A 23,082-nucleotide genomic window follows, 5' to 3' on the forward strand; every position below is an offset into this window, starting at 1 on the left:
GGTCCTCCATTGTGCATGTGGCAGGGCTCAGGTTGCATTGCAGCAGGTGGTCAGTGGTTTGTTCTTCTCCACACTCGCATGTCGAGGATTCTACTTTGTAGCCCCATTTCTGAAGGTTGGCTCTGCATCTCGTGGTGCCAGAGCGCAGTCTGTTCAATGCCTTCCAAGTCGCCCAGTCTTCTGTGTGCCCAGGAGGGAGTCTCTCATTTGGTATCAGCCATTGGTTGAGGTGCTGGGTTTGAGCCTGTCACTTTTGGACTCTCGCTTGCTGAGGTGTTCCAGCGAGTGTCTCTGTAGCTCTTAGAAAACTATGTCTAGATTTAAGTCGTTGGCGTGCTGGCTGATACCCAAACAGGGGATGAGCTGGAGATGTCTCTGCCTTGGTCCTTTCACTATTGGCTGCTACTTCCCGGCGGATGCCAGGTGGTGCAATACCGGCTAAGCAGTGTAATTTCTCCAGTGGTGTAGGGCGCAGACACCCCGTGATAATGCGGCATGTCTCATTAAGAGCTACATCCACTGTTTTAGTATGGTGAGATGTGTTCCACACTGGGCATGCATACTCAGCAGCAGAGTAGCACAGCGCAAGGGCAGATGTCTTCACTGTATCTGGTTGTGATCCCCAGGTTGTGCCAGTCAGCTTACGTATGATATTGTTTCTAGCACCCACTTTTTGCTTGATGTTCAGGCAGTGCTTCTTGTAGGTAAGAGCACGGTCCAGAGTGACTCCCAGGTATTTGGGTGCGCTGCAATGCTCCAGTGGGATTCCTTCCCAGGTGATCTTCAGAGCTCGGGATGCTTCTCTGTTCTTGAGATGAAAGGCACATGTCTGTGTTTTAGATGGGTTAGGGATCAGCTGGTTTTCCCTGTAGTAGGCAGTAAGAGCACCTAGAGCTTCGGAGAGCTTCTGTTCTACAGTCTTAAAGCTCCCTGCTTGAGCAGTAATGGCACGATCATCTGCATAGATGAAACTCTCTGTCCCTTCTGGCAGTGGCTGGTCATTTGTGTAGATGTTGAACATGGATGGAGCGAGCACGCTCCCCTGAGGCAGGCCATTCTTCTGTTTCCGCCATCTGCTTCTCTGGCCCTGAAACTCAACAAAAAGTTCCTGTTTTGTAGCAGGTTTCCTATGAGGCGGGTGAGGTGGTAGTCCTTTGTGATATTATACATTTTTCTCAGGAGGAGGCGGTGGTTCACAGTATCATAGGCTGCTGACAGGTCTATGAAGACAGCTCCTGTGATCTGCTGCCTTCCAAAGCCATCTTCTATGTGCTGAGTCAGGTTCAGCACTTGCAATGTGCAGCTTTTGCCTTTTCTGAAGCCAGCTTGCTGTGGGATCAGACAGGGGTCTATTTTTTCCATAATTCTATGCAAAATAAGTCTCTCCAGAACTTTGTAGAGGTGGCACAGCAGGGAGATTGGTCTGCTTGTCCACTATGTCCTGCTTTATGTACAGAGGAAGAATTGTTGGAGGCTACAGACAATGCCATTGCTGTTGCCTGTTTTTGGTCAAAAGATATTTAGCCACCTGCGCGCCTTCTATATTTATCAGTTTTATACTAATTTATGCAATGCTTTTGATACATAATAATAATAATAATAATAATAATAATAATTATTATTATTATTATTATTATTAAATTGAGCTATGTTCATCATAGTATTGTCAGGTAAGAGTTTCCATCTATGCATCTGACATTGCTCATGCTCACTTTGTTATTGTCTGCATTAGCTCTGGCATTCTCTAAACAGAAATGCTTGGAATGAAATTTATCTTTCTTGACCAGTGCAGTGAATAGGCAGGATTGAAGGCAGTGGCAGGACTTGGCTGATCCTCTGGTCAAAGTTATTGTTTGTTAACTGTTTGCCTTGCTGTTCTGTTTCAGGGCTCGTCCTAGGCCCATTCTACACTATAACCCATATTATCAAAGCGGATGGTGAAATAAAGAATCTATTTTGTTTAGGATTTTGCCAAATGGTGTGTGTGTGATACACATCTGCATCTGCTTCTTTTGTTTATGTATCAGATATCTTAATGAACAACATATAAAGGTAATATTTAGAATTATTAAGCATTTTAGGAACATTGTACAAACTGTGGAAGATGACTTTTAGTCTACCACTCAGTTGCTATGGACAATGAAATGTCCAATGAGAAGCCCATAAAGAGGAGATGAGCCCAACAGTACCTTTCAGCTCATGGTTTCCTGCAACTAGTATTGAGAGGTATTTTGCCTATGGTATTACATGTAATGTTAAAGCTTGAGAAAGTTAATTTTAGGATTCCAAAACTCTCACACACAGTATAGCCACTGACCATGCTATCTGTGGATGGTCAGCTTGCACAGTATCATCCAAAAGGTGATCTCTTCAAGCTCTGGGCAACATATATTCATCATGACTAGTCGTCACTGACAGTGTCATTCTCCATGAATTTGCTTATTGTTATCTTAAAGCTGCTTCCACAGGCTTCTCCTATCTTTTGATGCCTTGCTTTTGGACACCCTGCTCTTTCACCACTTGCAAATTACAGATACATTGCTTTAATTTGACTGTGGCTTTGCTCCTTCACCAGTTCATATTGCATATGAGGCTCACCTGGGACTTTGCATGCACACGTGTGGTCTCTGGGCTTGCCTAAAGAAAGAGCAGACCTCTCCTTGAATCACTTTTGAATATATGGAAGAACTTTTAAAGCTTTCTCACATATTCAAAAGTCCTATACAGTGTATTATTTACATCTTCCAGCAGCCAAAATGCATTCCCCTTTTCAACCAATTCCACTTTTGACAGCACTCTGGTCCCTAACCTATCACATAAGTTAGGGCTTCCTGTACATGTGGGCAGTACATGCTGTTTAAATATGTTTAAAATCAAAACCAAACTGAGTCGAAGAGTGCATCTAAATTGCAGAATAAATGCAGTTTGAAACCACTTTAGCCATCATGGCTCATTGTTATGGAATCATGGGATTTGTAATTTAGTGAGGTACCAGTACATTTTAGCAGAGAAGGCTGAAGACCTTGTTAAACAGCAACTCCAATGATTCCATAGCACTGAGGCAATGGCAGTTAATGTGGTGTCAAACTGCATTAATTCTTCTGGGTAGGTGTACCCTAAGACTCCAGTCATTTAGAGTCAAACACAATCCCTCACTTCTGCCATAACTGCACATCAGTGCCAGCTTACCTGCAGTAGCAAAGGAGAACAGTAAAGAACCCAATGATTATGACAATGGTGCCTCCTAATATGGCTGTGAGGAAAACTGTGTGGTATGCAGTTATATCCTGGGCAACTGTGTTCATAATGGAGCCTGTATTTGGAGAGGAAAGAGAAGGACAAAGTATGTCATTGCACAAAGAACTGCTATATTCTCATCTCTTATATGTATGATGATGATGATGATGATTACTTATCATATTTCGTCCATTGAATTTGAATGTTGTCCAGGCATTTTTGAGAGATCTCTAGTAAAGATATGAGTGAAGTCATATCACATTGTCTTCCCCCTGATGTTGCCCAGATGGCATCACCTCACCTCCCATCCTGGCATCCATTGTACAGCATGATGTGAGAAGGGGCTACTAGGTAAGCCATAGGTTTACATGTCATATGTCTTTTCCATCCAGATATTCTTGCAGAATGTGATGACACCAAGAATGGAGAGACAATATGTGCATGATGCTAGGGGGAGAGTTTTACATTATGATCTTACTTCCTTGACTATGTCTGAGCTGGGCCTCCATTATTATATTTCAGAAAGAGTGGACAAAAATGCTTGGTGACTATATGGCTGAAGTAAACATCAGATAGATAGATAGATAGATAGATAGATAGATAGATAGATAGATAGACAGACACATGCATATACACACACACGCGTGTGTGTGTATATATATATATATACACACACACACAGAGAGAGAGAGAGAGAGAGAGAGAGAGAGAGAGAGAGAGAGGAGAGAGAGAGAGAGAGATGATCACAGTTTATATGTGTCCCAGAAACTGTTTAATATTACAGATTTAAGAAAACCGATATCCTCTACCTGTTGTACAGGTAGTCCACAACTTACAAACAAGTTCTGCAGGTTTGTTCTTAAGTTGAATTTGCATGTAAATCAAAACAGGTACATGTACAGGAACAGAGAGGAGGGGGGATGCAAGCTTTGGGCAGCATAGGGAAGGGTGAACAACCCTGTGGTGTTTATTTTGCTGTCTGTGCCTCTGTTCCAAAGATTTCATTTTACTTTCTGTCCCTGTGATAATTGAATTTTGAAAAATGTGGCTTCTTGTAGAAACAAGGATTGGTGAGAATGCTTCAGTGGAGACACCTTTTCTCCATGGTAACTTTTTCAGGGGGGTGAATTTCCCTTCCTAGGGGTAGATTTCTCTCATTTCTGTTGCTTCATCCCGGTTCTTAACTATGAGTCATTTGTAAGTCAGAGGTTTGCAACTCGGGGACTATCTGTACTTTGAACATATCATGAGTCCCATTAAAATAGATAATAATGCTTGGTAAGGTGGAACACAATTGGAAAAAAAAAGAGCAGAGAACAAATTGATTAATTTAACAAAAGAAGAACATCCCTATATTTGTAAGACCTGGATGGGGCTGTCAATGACAAGAGGTTTTGGATGTCACTCATTTGTAAGGTCACCAAAAGTCTACGGTCACTCGATAGCAAATAACACCACAACACTTATACATACTAGGTGCCCTTCCAGACAGGCCCTATATTCCAGGATCTGATCCCATGTTTTCTGTTTATCCCAAATTATCTGTCAGTGCAGACTCATATAATCCACTTTAAAGTAGAAAACCTGAGATCAGATTCTGGGAAATAGGGCCTGTCTGGAAGGGCCCTAAGTTCACTTGATAGAAAATAACAACAACAAATTCTGTTGGTTGATTTCCATGAACATCATTAATATAGAAGAACAAATGCTTGTTCTTTTTCAGAAAGCAATCTAATCAGAAATAGGCTACATTCCAAACCTGGTGGTAGTATGTAATAGATAAAAGAATTTACAAAGTTTAGTGAAATAGAAGTGATATGTGTTTACACATAAAATATGGCATAATATGTGACACAACCAGATTTCCCCTCCCTGTACGAGATAGCTGCTCATAAAAGAATGTACACAGGAACAACATCAGAGCAAAGATGTTATTTCTTTCTTCTTAATTAATCCTATCCATGCTCCTACTGGTGAAAACAAACTTTCAAGGGAAGTGAAATACTGTGAGATTCAGTTTTATCACCAAAACAACTAAAATGAACAGGTAATTGGGGCTGCAGTCCCAATGAAAATTGAGAGTGAGCTATTCTTCCCAATCCTCTTCTACAAATCTCAACAGTGTCCTACAAACAACAACAACCAAAGGGACATTAAAATCAGTTCGTGATTACTTTGTGAATCATTTCATGAACAGCTCACCTCTGGCTCCAGGCAAAGGAGCTGCTATCCAGTAGCCCAGGCTCGGAGCTGTGTATGTCCATACAAGATGATCACCGGCATCCCTTACCATGCCTAAGCCACGGTTTATCCAAGCACCTGAGAGAGAGGGAAAAAAAACAAACATTGCATGACAGACCTCTTCTGTGTGGCTACTGGTCATATGCATTCAGGGCTTACCTTCATCCATTTTGTGTCCTGGTATCGGGGGCCCGATCCATTTTGTCTGAGCCTCCCAAAATCGGTGTGGTCAGATATTCGTTTTCTGTTTTCAGGATCAAAAGATCTGTTTTCTTTTGGACCATTACTGGGGAGGGGGGACCTTCACCTGTAAGCCGCGGAGGCTGCATCCAAGCACCAAATAAGGACTGCTCCTTACTCGGCATTCAGCTGCAGGCCCTGCCAAACCCAGGTGTGTAGACCTAAAGTGCCGCAGTGCCTGCAGCCAAGCACCAAGTAAGAAGCGCTCCTTACACAGCGCTTAGTTGCAGGCCCAGGTAGGCCCCGGCACTTTGGGCCTATGCATGCAGCAGTTGATTTGAAAAGAAGGCTTGGATTCGTTACTCACTCCCGTATGGCTTTCATTTCAAGTCTGTTTTCATTCCAGGAGGGGTCTTCCCATTCTGTGCCATCAGAATGGACAGAACAAAATGAATCTGACACATGAATCCAACGGATGGGACAAATTTTGGGCCCATGACTAGTGGCTACTCTTCTTGACTGGGTTTGCCCAGCATTCTGCTTTTTCTTAGTTCTTCCCTCAGGGTTTCTCAGATGTATCCAAGGCAAAAGAATGACCAAAGAGACAGTGGGAACGCTGTTCAATAAGGCTGGCAAAACGCTAACAGATTACATTGAAAAGATAGAACTACTCAATACCTATTTTGCTCTACTGATCCACCCCAAAAAACCAAGCGTTCCATGCAGCTGCAAAGACCTTGGCAAGGGATCTGGATTGCAAATCAAGATTGATATGGACTCACTTAGCAACCTTAAATGAACTCAAATCTGCAGAGCCAGATGAATTACATCCGAAAGTACTGAAAGAGCATGTCAGTGTGTTTCTCTGAACCACTTGCCATCATTTTTGAGAAATATTGGGGAACAGGTGACAGCAAATATTATCCCGTTTTCAAAAAGATCCAGGAAACTATAAACCAGTCACCCTGACCTTAATGTCAGGAAAATCCACTTTAATTCACAGTTTTATTCACATAGCACAACAATCCTGTGTGTATGTATAGGGGAAGTTTTAGGCTGCAGTTCTATCGTCACTTATCTGAGTGTAGGTCACAGTGAATTCAACAGGTTTTCTAAGAAGACGCCCACCCCAGTATTCAGACAATCTTCCCACCGTAGTCTCCAGGCACTTTAAATATCTCCCATCATCCTCAGCCAATATGCCCACATTTGGGGGGGGGGGCGACCGTAGTTCAGCACACTTGGGGTTGGGGGGAGGATGTTGTACAAGATTATACTCTCAAGAGGATTTTCCTTCCTTTGAAACAAGCTGGCTTCAGTGAAGTTTTCTTCTGGGCCAGGCCATATTTTATTTATCTCGTATCAAAAGCATTGCATAAATTAGTATAAAAGTGATAAAATAGAAGGAGCGCAGGCGGCTAAATATCTTTTGACCAAAAACGGGCAACAGCAATGGCATTGTCTGTAGCCTGCGGCAATTCTTCCCCTGTACATGGCCAGGCCATGACACTGTTTGCGTTATTGCTAAGAGGGCATCTTACCACGACTGTGCTAATAATACAGGAGAGAGAACACCTACCAGTTTTCATGTCAAAGGTCCATGCTGGGATACGATCCCCCACTTTTGCAGCACTTGTAGGCAGAAGAGGCAACATGATATGAATGGGTCCATCCACATTCAGTTCTTTCCCAGCAGAAAATAGGTTCACACATATTGCAGCAAGTGGGGTTAATTCAACACTCTTGAAACCTAAAAGGGTTAAAAAAAGGTGATAATTTTGCTTTCTTTAGTCAAAAGTGATGATGCAAAGACATAATATTTCTGGAGCAGCTTGACAGCATTCTTCCTACCATAATTCATATAAAGTTGGCCATCCAGATTTGGCCGTACGATGGAATTGAACCAAACTTGGCACACAGTTCTTCTATGACCAACAGAAAATACTGGAAGGGTTTGGTGGGCAGTGTCCTTTGGTTTAGGAGTTGTAGTTCACCTACATCCAGAGATCACTGTGGACTCAAACAATGATGGATCTGGACCAAACTCTACAAGAATACTCAATATGCCCAAATGTGAACACTCGTGGAGTTTGGGGAAAATAGAATCTTGACTTTTGGGAGTTGTAGTTGCCGGGATTTATAGTTCACCTACAATCAAAGAGCATCCTGAACCCAACAACGATAGAATTGGGCCAAACCTCTTACACAGAACCCCCATGTGGGCCACAGCAACGCATGGCAGGGGACGTCTAGTATATAAATAAAAATGTAATGTTCATTTGTGGGATTAACATAACTCAAAAACCACTGGATGAATTGATACCAAATTTGGACACAATACACCTATCAGGCCAACAAGTGACCATCACTCATAAAAACACTGAAAAACACAGCAGGAGGGACTTAAAAAGCCAAAAAGCCAAAATTACATTACAACGCATGCGCAAAACCACACACACACAAAGATATATGCAAACAGACATATATACACATATACACACACATATATACACAGAAAACACATATACACTGACTGGGCCATAGCAACATGTGACAGGGGACGACTAGTTGCATATAATGGGAATTGAGCATCCACAAAATTTAGTCTCCACTGGGAATCCTGGAACCAAAGCCAAGTGGATACCAATGAACTATTCTGTGTGTGTGTGTTTATATACATATACACATATACATATGTACACACACGTATAATACTTTCATACTCCTATGGACTATAGTTAAGCTACTGAACCAGAGAAAACTCCATTCCTTTTTCCAGAATTGAGAAAATAGCTCATTGCAGAGATATGAATAGCTATTGCCAACTGCCTGCTTGTTTGTTTACAATTTAAGTGAATGACAGATGCATGTAGATATCAGTACATACAACTATTTCCAAAAGAAATTAGTTTGCTTCTACCTTGCAATCTTGATAACAAAAATTCAGTAAACAAAGTCCTTCATTACTAGAACTAACATATTCAACATGCTGTCGAAGGCAACACATCTTAAAATCTTAAAATCCTTTTTCTAAGGAATAATAATTTCCCTGATCTGGGTCAATGTCAATAGTGGAGGCAATGCAGCAGTGAACCACTAGATGGAGATACAAGGCATCAAAACATGCACCTAAAATTCATCTTGTTAATAATTAATTAGCAGAAGATGTAAAAACATAATTTAAAATCCAATGGCATAGTGCAGATAAATTTAGGTGAAAAGAAAGCTGCTGTATGGAAAACAACTGATCCAATTAACTCAGTAACATACACTGAGGGATAGTGTCAAAAGTATTTTAAAGTGCATTTGGTTGGATAAAACAGGATAAAATACTATACAAAATGGAAACCAGAATGGCTGCTGTTTTACTCTACTTGTACTTTAACACACATCGTAAAATAGGTTCATAATCAGGGGTACAGTGAACAAGATTCAGGAATCAATTCAGCAGGGATGATACTCAGATTTATGCTTGTTATTGTATGCATTGTTTCAGACTCATTCCTAGGACTGAGAGCGTGTGACGTATCCAAGGTTACCAACTGGGTTTTTCATGGCCAAGCGGGGATCCAGGCTCTGGTCTCCAGTGGTAGTCCAGCACTCAAACCACTACACCATGCTGGGTCTTCAGGGTTAAAGCTACAAGCTAATTAATTCACACACATTAAACTGCATGGACTATTAACTTGGCAAGGTTGCATGTATCAGGTAGCATGTAGCCACATTTTATTTATTCAAAAGTAGGTATGGGAGAGACCCAGTTAGGGCCCATCTACACTGTCTTATAATTTAGTTTCTGAATCCAGATTATCTGTTTTGAATTGGATTATATGACAACTGGAGACTCATATAACCAAGTTCAAAGCAGATCACTTGAATTCAGGAGGAGCCCCCGGTGGCGCAGTGGGTTAAACCCCTGTGCCAGCAGAACTGAAGACCGACAGGTCGCAGGTTCGAATCCGGGGAGAGGCGGATGAGCTCCCTCTGTCAGCTCCAGCTCCCCAAGTGGGGACATGAGAGAAGCCTCCCACAAGGATGATAAAAACATCAAATCATCAGGACGTCCCCTGGACAACGTTCTTGCAGACAGCCAATTCTCTCACACCAGAAGCGACTTGCAGTTTCTCAAGTTGCTCCTGACACAACAACAAAAAAAACCCTCAATTCAGAAACTGGATTGCATGGCACTGCAGATCTAGCCTGGGTCTCATCTCACATGGGGCCTTGAAACTGATCCCACAACTGACTCTCCGCTTCCTCAAATCACCTTCTCAAATGTAATGGACATGAAGGAGGTGGAAATTTCACTAGGCCTTATAATGCATTTCATATTAAACTATTTTAACTGGTACTTTAAAAGTGAAGTTGCTTATATATACTCTTAATTTATATTTTAATATATTCTTTATGCTGAAAGTATTGGAACTTTCAAAATTACATTTCTTTACATTCCAGTTATTGGGGAAAGACAAGATATAAATGAAGTGAAATACATCATATTTGTACAAAGACTATATAATAAATAAATAAATAAATAAATAAATTTAATGTTCATTTGTGGGATTAACATAATTCAGAAACCACTGGACAAATTGACACCAAATTTGGACACAATACACCTATCAGGCCAACAAGTGACCATCACTCATAAAAACACTGAAAAACATAGTGAAAGGGCCTTAAAAAGCTAAAAAAAACCCACACGTATATATACACAAGCACACATATATATACACAAAACACATATATACACACATATATACGCAAAACCACATATATATACACAAGCACACATATATACACCTATACACAAATATATACACACACATATACACAGACTGGGTCACAGCAACATGTGGCAGGGGATGGTTAGTGTATGTATGTGTATATATATGTGTGTGTGTATATATCCAGACTTCTACATTTAAAACCATGCAGACTGATTGTTGTACACTATAACATTTGTTCTGTTCTTTTTCTAGAAGCTTGAAACACTTATGCAAATAGTTAATTCTTAATACAACTTGCAGACATAGCCACATAACCCAGAATATCAAGGCAGAAAATCCCACAATATCTGCTTTGAGCTAGGTTATTTGTGTCCACACTGCCATATATTCCAGTTCAAAGCAGATAATGTGATGATTTATTCAGCTGTGTAGAAGGGGCCTGGCAGAGAGAGAGAGAGAAGAGGAAGGAGAAGAGGAAGAAGAAGAGGAAGAAGAACAAAAGAAGCTACCAAGAAAAGGATAGAAACAAAATAATGAAATATCTTAAATTCTTCATCAGATCGTCAAACAGTGAGCTGTGGGTCATAAGAAAACCGTCAAATGCCATATATCAATTAGCTTCCACCTGCCCCTAGGATAGAACCTGTTTTCGGAAGACGGCATAAATAATGTAAAAGATCACATCAGAGAGATTTCAGGGGAGTCTTGGAGAAAATAGAAGCTGCTTTGTTGGCTCATTTTTCAAATGCAAAAGGTGTACACATACATTATTCATCCCTGTGTCTCAGTATGTTCAAATGCCTTCTTGTCCATGGGAGAGACGGGAAAAATTGGCTGATCGTATTTGAGTAAACCTAGCTACCCCATTCTAATAGGCAACACGAACGCATATTTAGTGAACATATGACTGCTGCTCATTAATTAATGAATTCTTTGGAAACCACATGCAGGGTGATTTAAGAAATGAGAGAAAGATTTGAATTTTTTATGAGAACAGCATGGATATAAAATAGAGTGTTCTATATTGGGATTATATCTCCTTCTTAACATCCTTTATTAGGGCTCTTGAATTTTTAAGAATCTGTACAATGGACTTACAGGTAAGCAAAAGGGAATCCCTGAAATTGTGTGGTTAAAGACCAAGCACAGAGAAAAAAAAGACAGAGACGTATTTTTTCATATGAAGCTGGAGATCTTAAGTATCTCTGGCCCCTTCTACACTGCCATATAAAATCCAGATTACCTGCTTTGAAATGGATTATATGGCAGTATAGACTCACATAATCCAGGTGTTGCTGGCTATAAAGTTGGACCTTTACATTTGTGTGTTTAACTTTTGCAGCTTTAATTATTCTGGGATTTCGATTCAAATGGGTCTCTCTGGGAATCTCTATATCCTCCAGCATGATGCTATGGTCAACTTTCCCTGGAAATTGACCATCAAGTTGCACTAGAGAACCTAGGAATTCTTAGGGTGCATGCTCACTGTAGAATAAATGCAGTTTGATACCATTTTAACTGCCATGACTGAATGTTATGGCATCCTGGGAACTCTAGTTTGGTGAGGCATCAACACTCTTGGGCAGAGAAGATCTTGTTAAATGACAATTCTCATGATTCCATAGTGTTGAGCCATTGCAGTGCAAGTTGGCATTAAACTGCATTAACTCTACAGTGTAGATCCACCCCCTAGATGATATAATATCCACATAATATTCTACAACATCTTACTACTTTCGTGGAAGTCTTGCACCCTGAACCTCAGTGAATGTGGAGGACTGGCTATATTTTTGAGGAAGGAACTGGCCAAACCACTTCTGAGGGCGCATCCAGACAGCACCTAAAGTGCATGCCCTCCCATGTTTTTCCATGGGGCATCCAAACGACACTCCATGTAAAGGAGACTGGATTCGGCACAAAGCAAGAAAAACCTGTTTTGTGCCGAGGTAATTTTTCAGTGAAAGAGATGCAAATCGTCTTTAAAGACCCACATCTTTCCCATTGTGGGAAGAGTCTGGACTGCCCCCTCAGAAGTCCTGAGACTGCTGAGGGGGCTGCCCTCACAGCCTTCCCATGTTTTACGGCCTCCATGTGGTCAGAATATCCAAGAAGCTCGAACGTCCTTACCAAACTCCCCAGAAAAGTGTTTTAAAAATAAAATAACTTACCTGACTCCCATTAAAGTGCTGCCAGAGCTCTCCTGGCATGTAGGAATGACATGCCAGGAGAAGGGGAGCAGGAGGAAAATCACTCCCCCTCCTTCTCCTGGCCCATCATTCTTACGCTCCAGGAAAGCTCTGGCAACACTTTTAATGGGAGCCATGTAAGTTATTTATTTTTTAAACTCTTTTTAAGGGGTTTGAGAGTGAGTGGGGGGGGGGTTGCCTCTCTGTCCTCCCAGAAAGTACTGGGAGGTCTTCTGGACACTCACACACCCCAGAAAAGCATGCACTTTCTGGGAAGGAGTGGACTAGAACCCAGAAGCAATCGTGTTTAACAAACGCGAATGCTCCCAGTTTAAATGGGTGTATGGAACCACCTTGAGTATCCTTTGCCTAAGAAAACCCTATGAACTTCATGGAGTCAATGTAACTCAACAGGTGCCTTGAAGGCACACACCCACATGTAAAAGATCAAATCATTGCAGTTCCAGGTCTGAGTTTGCTGTCTCAGTTCTTTTTAAAGTTGTTTAATGGTTTGCATGTTGGACTACAACTCCAGAAGACTAGGAATTGAATCCCTGCTTAGCCATGGAAACTCACCTTGGGCAGGTTACACTTTCCCAGCTATAGAGAAAAGCAAAGGCAAACTGTCTCTGAATATATATTTTTTGCCATGGAAACCCCATGGTAAGTTCACATTAGAATCACCGTACGTTAGAAATGTGATGACACGCAGCAAAAGCATAAATACCAAAATCAACAACAAATGTGTGAAATGTGTTAGCCACAGATGTATTGATGTGGTACAGTGCCATAGGAGTAACAAGAGATCTTTCATCACTCATCTTCTCTGTTACATTTCAAGCTTTCCACAGTAAGGGAGAGCTCGAAATTATTACATTTCAAGCCCTCTGCATCATGATTGCATGTTAAAGAGTTGTATTCAGGAGACGGTGGCAAATCTGACATACCTGACTTATTTGAAAGGATTCCTATTGTGTAGAGAAAATGGTCCACTTTTAAAAATTGGTGTGGCACTGTCAAGTAGGCTGTTATATTTGTGATATGGTGGGTGATGGGAAGCTTAATCAGATATTTTGGAAACTGAACACTTGGTTGAGATTTGGCATCTGAAAGAGAGAAAGAATGGCAAGTCAGCAATTTTGGCTGGCAACAGCATCTAAACAACTCATGTTCAAAGAATAAACATTTGGGTCTTCCACCTATCAAGCATGCAAATTTGCAAGTGATTTAAATTGTTAATTCTCTGGGTTGGGATGATGTTTTGAAATATATTGATCTAAAAGATAATGAGTTCATTCAAGGGAGCTGTGTGTGAGCTTTGTGACTATAAAACTTGAAAAGGCACTCATAATAATAAAATGGTAATTAGCAACTCATCAGAGCAGTCTACAATATTCTAAATCATTAAAAAAATAAGGCAGTGTATAATATACTAATTGGAATCTCTAGGTTGCATCATGAAACATAGCTAAACATATAGCTAGGACAGCCTCCCATTAAAGTTCCCATCCCCAAAAGCAAACTTTGCTCTGTTGCAGCTCCCTGAACCCAAACATTTTCAGTGATATGATTGCTCTATATCCTGTTATAGCAATGGGTCCCAACTTGTGGTCCATGGCCCACCAGTGGTTCCCAAGAACTAAAATATGGTCCAGCGCCTCACAGTTACTACACCATTGCAACGAGAGCAACTGGTCTTGCAAAACCCTCTTATAGTGCCAAGGCAATAGGGGTGTCAGGAGGGGAGACGCTGACTACCCACAAAAGGCACAACAACATGCCTCCTGACTGTTGCTTCTCCTCCTCCTCCCTCCTTCTGGGTGGAGCCATTCCATGTGGCACCTGGAAGCAGGGGTGCCTTGCTGTCTTCATTTTTAGGCCTGTTCCTGGAGCTATTTGGGTTGCTGGTTCAGAAAATTGCATTGGATAGACCACATCAGCTCTAGATTATTAAATATGGTTTTCTGTGGGCGAGCAGATGGTGACTACTGGATGGCATATGTTTTTTATCAGAAACAAGAGCTGATGTGGTCTATCCAATGCAATTTTCTGCATCAGCGCTCCAAATAATCAAACCTAAAGTTGACGAAAAACTGATGGATAACCCTTTTGGTATTAATGTTGGACAGTGGTCCCTAGTCAAAGTGGTTGCTGGTCAACTGGTTGATGGTCAAAGTGGTCCCTGGTAAAAAAAAAAAAAGGTTGGGAACCACTGCATTTTAGGATCAATAAAAAGTGAGTTATGATAGTGTCTACAACCAGATCTTATTATCTACACAGCCAGGATGCAATTCTTCCCTGACTGCTTTTTGTGAGTGATTTATTCATATAAGAATGCTTTTTTATTTATTTATGAATAAACAGATAAATACATCTCAAACATAATTAAACCCATTCTGATATGTAACCTACCCATATTAATAACACACATCATCAGGGGAAATGTTGTATAATCTCGTTTTTGTTTGCTTGCTGCTATTACTTACCAGAAAGTTTCCCAGTAATTAAAATTGTATCATCAAACAGCCATATATTTGCCTGGCTTTGGGGAAACAGTGAAAGTGTGACTGATGAATATACTGCAAGAAACAAAACAAATATATTACTATAAGGCATGTATTGTAAAAAAAAAAACTAGTGAAAAGATGCGAGTCCTGAAAAGTGGTAAAATGTACGGCATAATCATTTTATTTGAGAAAAAAACCTGATTGTATAGATTTGGGTTAATGATAATACTTCATTTTTAACCTGCCCTCTCTCCCTGAGGGGATTTAAGGCTGCTTCCAAAGTAAAATGGCAAACATTCAATGCCCATACAATCATTCTATTTGCTCAATAACTTGTTGAAGTATTTCATATGTATTAAAATACCACCAAAATAAAGGTCCAAAACGTCAAAGGTTCATATGATATTATGTATTTAAGAAAATTATTTGAGACAACTTCAGATTTTAGGAGTCTGGAAATGCTTTCACTCCATCCTTGAACTTTACCACAGTTCCCAGAGTTTTCCCCAAACATTTCACAATTTAACCAGAGTATTTAATGATACCTTGCTTGACTAAACCATCACGGGGGAGAAAGTTTAAATGAACTACAGTTTTACAATTCAGATGTAAATTGTAATTAGTTTAAAGCCAGAACTGGATGCTTCCGAACTTTATAAAAGGGAAGCAAATGACACATATAGTTGTGAACTATCCATCTTCCTGTCTTAATCAAATTAGTTGGAGCAGATGAGATCTCAAGTTGAAAAGTTCTTGAGAGTACCAGATTAGGAAATGTAAAAATATTGACCTAAGTCCTCTTAGTTATTCTGACTAGAGTTGACCCTACGAATCAATAAAATTTACTTATGGGTTGGTTCACCATTCAACGACTGATTGAATAAGTCTACTGGAACTGGAATTAACCACAGAATTCTAACCTAGTGTTCAGAACATAAAACAGGCATACTTTGGGCATTTCTACACTACCACTCAATGTAGTGTTCATGTTGGGGCAGGGGAGGTTGCATCAACCTACACTTAATGCAGCTGCACACTGGCTTAAAAAAGCACAAGGAAAGGTCTGAATGTATTGTCGAAGGCTTTCATGACTGGAATCACTAGGTTCTTGTGGGTTTTTTCGGGCTATAGAGCCATGTTCTAGAGGCAAAGGTCTGAATCTTGCTTCCCATTCAGACCTTCACCACAGCCATCACCTGCTCCTCAGATTCAGGTAGTCTGAGGAAATGGGGAGGAATGTCCTCCTGGCCCCTTAGCATCCCAACTCCTTTCAAAAGACAGAAAATCATTATTTATCAGAGCTCAGAACGATTTACTTCCTGGCTGCTGCCCTGTGACTGAGCAAGGCATCTTGAAAGGAGTGGGAAGGGGTTGGCTCCTCTCAAGCTGCCTTGCTCAGTCACAAAGCAGAAACCAGGAAGTAAACAACCTTGAGGTCCAATAAGTGCCAATTATTGGAGGGTTTTGTGGGGCTGGGGGTAGGATCCTGCCCAATCCCAGCTATATCAAATTAGCTTTAGCACAGCTGGGCTGTGGGGCTGATGATCTGCCACAGTGGTTGCTGACAGCAGCCCTGCCTGGCTATAATGTGACTCCAAACTGGTGTATTTCCATACCAGTTCAGGGCCACATGTTGTGCTTGGATAGAACTGCCCATCATTTTTGTTATTTTTTTTCAAAATTAGACAATAATTAACAAAATAATAAAAAAAATAGTTTTTTTTAAAAAAGTTACAAGCAAAAGTCCAGGAGGAGACCTGTAACTTTCCTAATTTATCTTGAAAATACATGATCTGAGATAAAATGTTACTCACGCTCATTTTAGCTTTTATGACTGCTGAACACATTTTCAGCCTTTAATATAACCTGCATATACTCAGTGAAGATTTTCAATTATTAAAAATTTAATGGATTTGTTTGAATCCATTTTTATATGAGTTCTAAGACAATGACATTTACCGTTGCATCCAGACATGACCTACTTTGGATGACTGTATTAAGTAGCATTCATTTGATGACAATTAGATAGATTACCCAAGGGAGAAAAGTTCAAATGCATTCCATTTAAAAATAGGCTTTTGAAAGGGGATTACGTACTTGGCATTCTCCCAGTCTTCCAAGGCAGAGGCGTTAGCATATAACCATCTTTATAAGACACAATTGTTAAGCTCAGACCTAGCTGATAAGGAACTCGTATCAATACTGCCCCATTATTTCCAGTGAATGTGGAATTCGTTTTGGTGTAGTTGACAAAGATTTCCACAACTGCTTGCCGTAGATACTGATGACTGATTATGTCATTGACTTGCACCTTCAGTGTAAACGTAGATCCTGAATAAAAGCAAAAAAAAAAAAAAAAAAAGCCTAGATTATAATGACATTATATATACTTTCAAAAAGGCAAGCCTCTATTTTGGTATTATTAGTTGGCATTCTGCATTTCTGGAAGAAAAAAAAAGAAGACACAGCTCATACACTACAAGACTATGGATGAACATGCACATATCTCTCCATTCCACAACACATCTCCTCTGACTAGTGCACTGTCACACACCATGAACCAGTTTCTATCCAGTTTCCCAGTATGAAATTTATGTTTGTCAAATGAGTAAGCATTCTATTTGACAAGTGTTACAGTTAAAATGTGTAAGTTTACCATTACACTTTGAAGACAACCTCACCGATCATTCTGGTTGAGCAAAATGGAACCTTTCTCTATCCAGAACATCTAGGGATCAATGGGTTGGAGATAATTAGTTTGGACAATTCATGTGCCAGATTCAAAGATGTTGATCATGAAGGGCCTATGTTCTTTAAATTCTTAATGAAAAGAGATGTTTCTGCTTGCTTCTCTGTTTCCATACAAAATCACTGAACAAGAGCATTTTTTGCCCTGGACACATATTGTGGCAACCTTTCCAAGGTTGGTTTAGAAAAAAATCTGCAAATCTTTTCTCTAGCAGGATTTTCCCAGTAAAAATCTTGCACTCAACTGTATTTGCCACTGGCTGCAACTTCTAATACTGTAGCTTATATGGGCATTTTGTTATGGTAAAAGTAGCGGCTTCAAACAGTTTAGATTGTGCCATAAACTCACATGACATCTGCTCACTCGCAAATTCTTGGACAAAGAAAGGAGGATAGCAAGAGAAAGGGACGGTAAGTTGATTCTCTCCAAAAATTCGAGCCTACTTTAAAAGACAAGTTTGAAGGCCTGCATACAGATCAAAGCAGAATCCAGCAGAGAAGAAAAAGGAAACGCTATATAACAGGATAAATAATAGAATGTTTCATTTTCCTCTTTGTTTCAATTTGAAAGGCAACAACGTTGGCAAGTGCTAAAGCAGTGTTTCTCAACCTGGGGGTTGGGACCTCTGGGGGGTCACGAGGGGTTCCAGAGAGGTCGGCAAAGCCCACCAGAAACACACATTTCTGATGGTCTTAGGAATTCTTTTGCATAGTTGTTTGGGTTCACAGTGCTCTCCGGATGTAGGTGATTGACATCTCCCCTAAATCACTGACAATTCATTGCAAATCCCTCCAGTATTTTCTGTTTGTCATGGAGGTCTCTCTGTGGGAAGTTTGGACCAACTCTATTGTTGGTGGGGTTCAGAATGCTCTTTGATTGTAGGTGAACTATAAATCCCAGCAAGAACAACTCCCAAATGTCAAGGTCTCTTACCGCCCAGATCCACCAGTTTTCACATTTTTGGGCATATTGAGTATTTGTGCCAAGTTTGGTCTAGATCCATCATTGTTTGAGTTCACAGTGCTCTACCTGGCTGTAAGTGAACTACAACTCCAAAACCCAAAGTCGATGCCCACCAAACCCTTCCAGAACCCTTCTGTTGTTCATGGGTGTTCTGTGTGCCAAGTTTGGTTCAATTTCATCATTGGTGGAGTTCATAATGCACTTTGATTGTAGGTTAACTATGAATCTTAGCAACTACAACCCCCAATGGCAAAATGAATTCCCACACTAAACTCCACCATTATTCAAATTTGGGCGTATCGGGTATTTGTGCCAAATTTGGTCCAGTTAATTAAAATACATCCAGCATAGCAGATATTTACGTGACATTCCGTAACAGTAGCAAAATTACAGTTATGAAGTAGCAACAAAAATAATGTTATAGTTGGGGGTCACCACAACATGAAGAACTGTATTAAAGGGTCTCGGCATTAGGGAGGTTGAGAACCATTGTGCTAAAGGATAAACTCAAAAAAGGAGACGGTTTTGTATGTACCCATCTGCTCTTGTTGTTGTTGTTGTTTAGCTACCTTTCCATATGGATTGACGCAGGGAACAGCAACATATTAAAATACATCTTATGCAATCATTTAAAAAACAGTTTAAAATCAATTAAAACAAACATCAGTTTAAAAGAGCACATACACTCAATAAATATTTTTAAAACCACAGATAATTTAAAATTCATTATTTAAAAATTGTATTAAATATATATATATCCACTGTATTCCATTTGTAAAGAAACAGCTGAAAATTACAGAAATGCTGTCCTTCTAATACACCAAGTGGGATTTTTTTTAAAAAAATAAGGATTTGGAACTGTGATTTATTTCTTGCAGCTTCACACAGTTGGCAGATTTTCACTGCAACAGTCACACAAAACACATTATGTTTCCTTCCATATCCAAGAACACTTCGAGTTTTACTCAGCGCATTTCCAGCTGGCTGGAAGCACGCATAGGTAGGTGTGGAAGGCCTTTTTATAGATCTCGTCCCCTTGATCCCACAAAAACTCAGAGTCAATGCTTCACTAATACCGAAGCCATGCAATGTATGGATTGCATCATTATTCCAAAGGATCTCTCAAGAACACATGGGGTTGGGAGAGAAAGCAAAATTTGCTTCCTGTTCTACTGCACCAATGGACAAAGCTCCAGTGGATCAGACCTTCCACCTGAAGGAGTCAGAAAGAGCAATTCTGAATCGATACAAAATTATGTCCAGGAGGAAAACAAATGAGATTACAAGACTGCCAGATTTGGCACATTTAACACATTTATATTTTGGCTAAGGTTTGTTTGGAGTTAACTTGAACCCAAGCAACCATGAAAAATATAAGAAATAAAAATTAAAAGACATGTGTATTAGTAAAATAGGATTACATGAAGTTGTCTTTGTTGGCTTTCAATTACTATATTTCAGTATTAATACCAAGTCAAGTCAGAATAGTATAAAATATTTATTTATACCCCGCTACCATCTCCCAAGGGACTCGGTGCGGCTTACATGAGGCCGAGCCCACAATACATCAATTCAAGCAATAGCAATTACAAAACAAAACGAAATACAAATACTAATACAAAGCAATTAAAATAAATCTCATACACAAAATAGCATAAACATTGAACAGTGGCACAAAACACATTTAAAAACTATGGCTGGGCCAAATGTAATTAAGTTAAAAATAATGCTGGGCATGAACAAGGTAGAGGAGGTGGGGCATTGGGGAAACATACAAGCAGACCTAAATCAGTATAAAGTGCTTTTGGAGGACATAATGCTAAGGGTTCATTATTCTGGGAAGGCACATAATGTGGTGGTGCAGCGGGTTAAACTGCTGAGCTGCTGACCAAAAGGTTGGCGGTTCAAATCTGGGGAGCGGGGTGAACTCCCACTGTTCGCCACAGCTTCTGCCAACCTAGCAGTTCGAAAACATGCAAATGTGAGTAGATCAATGGGTTCCACTTCAGCAGGAAGGTAATGATGCTCCATGCAGTCATGCTGGTCACGTGACCTAGGAGGTGTCTACGGACAACACCGGCTCTTCGGCTTAAAAATGGAGATGAGCATCAACCCCCAGAGTCAGACACAACTAGACTTAATGTCAAGGGGAAACCTTTACCTTTACCTTTTATAGAACTGTATTGTATTAGTTAAGCCTATTTGTAGTAGTAACTCTCATAGATCTGACCTCTACAAATTCCCACAGAGGGTCTACTGTACAAGTCTATTTCCCTTGTCTTCTTATACAGTCCTAAAAAACAGGAATTGTTTGGCAGTAGCAGCATCATGTATTCAGCAAAGTTATGAAAAATATTCACTGGAGTCAGTGACTGTGCTACTGGAAAGAGTAATAGAGAGAAACCTCTTATGTTGGAATTGGTTACAATATTGTTAGGCTGCTTGTCCATCAAAGCAGCCTTCAAGGCCACATAGAAGACAACATCAAAATGAAATAATTCAGCATCTATCCTGAAAAATAATGTGTTTCAGCTTTGAACCAGCTGATGTTTCAAAATATTATTGGGACATCAAGATTCTGAGACGTTTTCAATTATTCATCAGCTGTGTACATAACACACAAGATTCTACAGAACTCATAGGGACCCTGTAAAATACACTTCCAGCTTTGCAATAATTCATTTTAAGCTTTCAACACCTCCTACTATCCAATGGTTAAATTTGGTCTTTAATTTCGGGAACATGACATAACCTTTGCACCTTGTTCCAATTCCCGGATTTCCAATGGTAATACAAACTGATTAAAGATGCAGCGGCAAGCAAGAATACATGAAGACATGTTGCGATGTCAATATCCATTACTCTCTCCCTCTCCCTCTCTGCTCTGCAGATTTTTCCTTGAGGCAGGTAGTTGATATTTAATGTACCGCATTCAAAACAAGTAACACACTAGGCCATAAACAGGGCTATGAGGATGTCACAACAAGGCATGAAAGACTGTAGTCTTTAAATGCAAGCAAGGCACTTTTCTCGCCACTGAATACAAACATTTAAATCATACTTATCAACACACTACACAACACGAGCCTAAAATATCTTCAGTTACTCATTACTGAAAACAATCTCGGAGTTAGCAAAAACTAGGTTTCGACAATACAAAAACTAGGTATTTTGGCATATTCAGGTATTTTTTAAATGTGTAAGACTGCTTTTATTATCTTTTTTTCAACAGTTGTTTGCTCTGCATACTCATTTACACAAGGGATGAGAATCCTGTAGTTCAAAAGATGTGTGAGTTTTATAGATTCCATTTGCGCCAATTTGCCATTTTACCAATAACTATAAAAATTGTTGTTGTTGGGAACCTTCAAGTAATTTCTGGCACATGGAAACCTACTGCAGGATTTTCCTGGCAATAATAGTTCAAAGGTGGGTCTTATTTATTTATTTATGTAGAACTTTTATATCCCGTTCTTTTCTACCTCCGTGGAGGGACTCAGAATGGCTAACAACAGCAAAAATTCAATGCTACACAATAAGGCTGAGAGAATGTGACTTGTCCAAGGTCAGTCAATGGATGTCTATGCATGAGCATGGATTCAAACACTGGTCTTCAGAATTGCTGTCCAACACTCAAACCATTACTTAAGTGTTGAATATGTCTTCAAGAAATAGCCAGTAGACATATTCCTGGTCCATATTCCAAAATGAATATAATCTCATTTTCTTCGGGGAAAATAAATATATCTAGAACCGTCTCAGATCTGAGTGAAATGGATTGGGTCAGGAGGAAGAGGCAGTGTGCATGTGTGCCTTCAAGTTGCCTGTCAACTTAGCGCAGTCCCATTAATGTCATAGGGGTTTCTCAGATAAGGAATACTTAGAGACTGAGAAATTCCAAATTATTAAACACAAAATTCATGTATGTTTCATATGCATCTTATATTAAGTACTAGCTGTCCCTGCCATGCATTGGTGTGGACAATCTTCCCTTCCTCTTTCTCTCCTTTCTTCCTCTCCTTCCTTCCCTTTTTTTCTTTCCTTCTCTCCTTCCTTCTCTTCCTCTTCCCTTTTCCCCCTTTTCTTTCCCTTCCATTTCTCCCCTCTTCATTCTCTACCTATTCTTGGACTGCAACTCCCAGAAGTCCTCCTGATCAATCTACCTACCTATCTATCTCTATCTAATCTATCTATCTGGAGGATTGCTGGGAGTTACGGTCCAGGAATAGGAAATTGGAAATATGCAGGGATTGGGATGTTCTCAAAGAAATCCAAGGAGAAGAAAACTT

At 40.1% G+C, this 23,082-nt stretch overlaps 1 protein-coding gene across 1 annotated transcript in view; it reads right to left on the reverse strand.

Annotated features, from left to right (window-relative positions):
* The window catches only part of FAM171B (family with sequence similarity 171 member B), a 52,495-nt gene that overhangs the window by 3,040 nt on the left and 26,373 nt on the right, over window positions 1-23,082 (reverse strand). Inside the window, exons 2-7 of the mRNA XM_060780249.2 lie at window positions 17,179-17,412; window positions 15,061-15,153; window positions 13,522-13,680; window positions 7,238-7,408; window positions 5,440-5,556; window positions 3,190-3,313 (exon numbers count right to left, since the gene is read on the reverse strand). Coding sequence (XP_060636232.2) covers window positions 3,190-3,313; window positions 5,440-5,556; window positions 7,238-7,408; window positions 13,522-13,680; window positions 15,061-15,153; window positions 17,179-17,412 — 898 coding nt within the window. The remainder of the gene's footprint in view (window positions 1-3,189; window positions 3,314-5,439; window positions 5,557-7,237; window positions 7,409-13,521; window positions 13,681-15,060; window positions 15,154-17,178; window positions 17,413-23,082) is intronic.

This window comes from Anolis sagrei, chromosome 1 (assembly GCF_037176765.1).
Source record: "Anolis sagrei isolate rAnoSag1 chromosome 1, rAnoSag1.mat, whole genome shotgun sequence".
Classification (NCBI taxonomy): Eukaryota; Metazoa; Chordata; class Lepidosauria; order Squamata; family Dactyloidae; genus Anolis; species Anolis sagrei.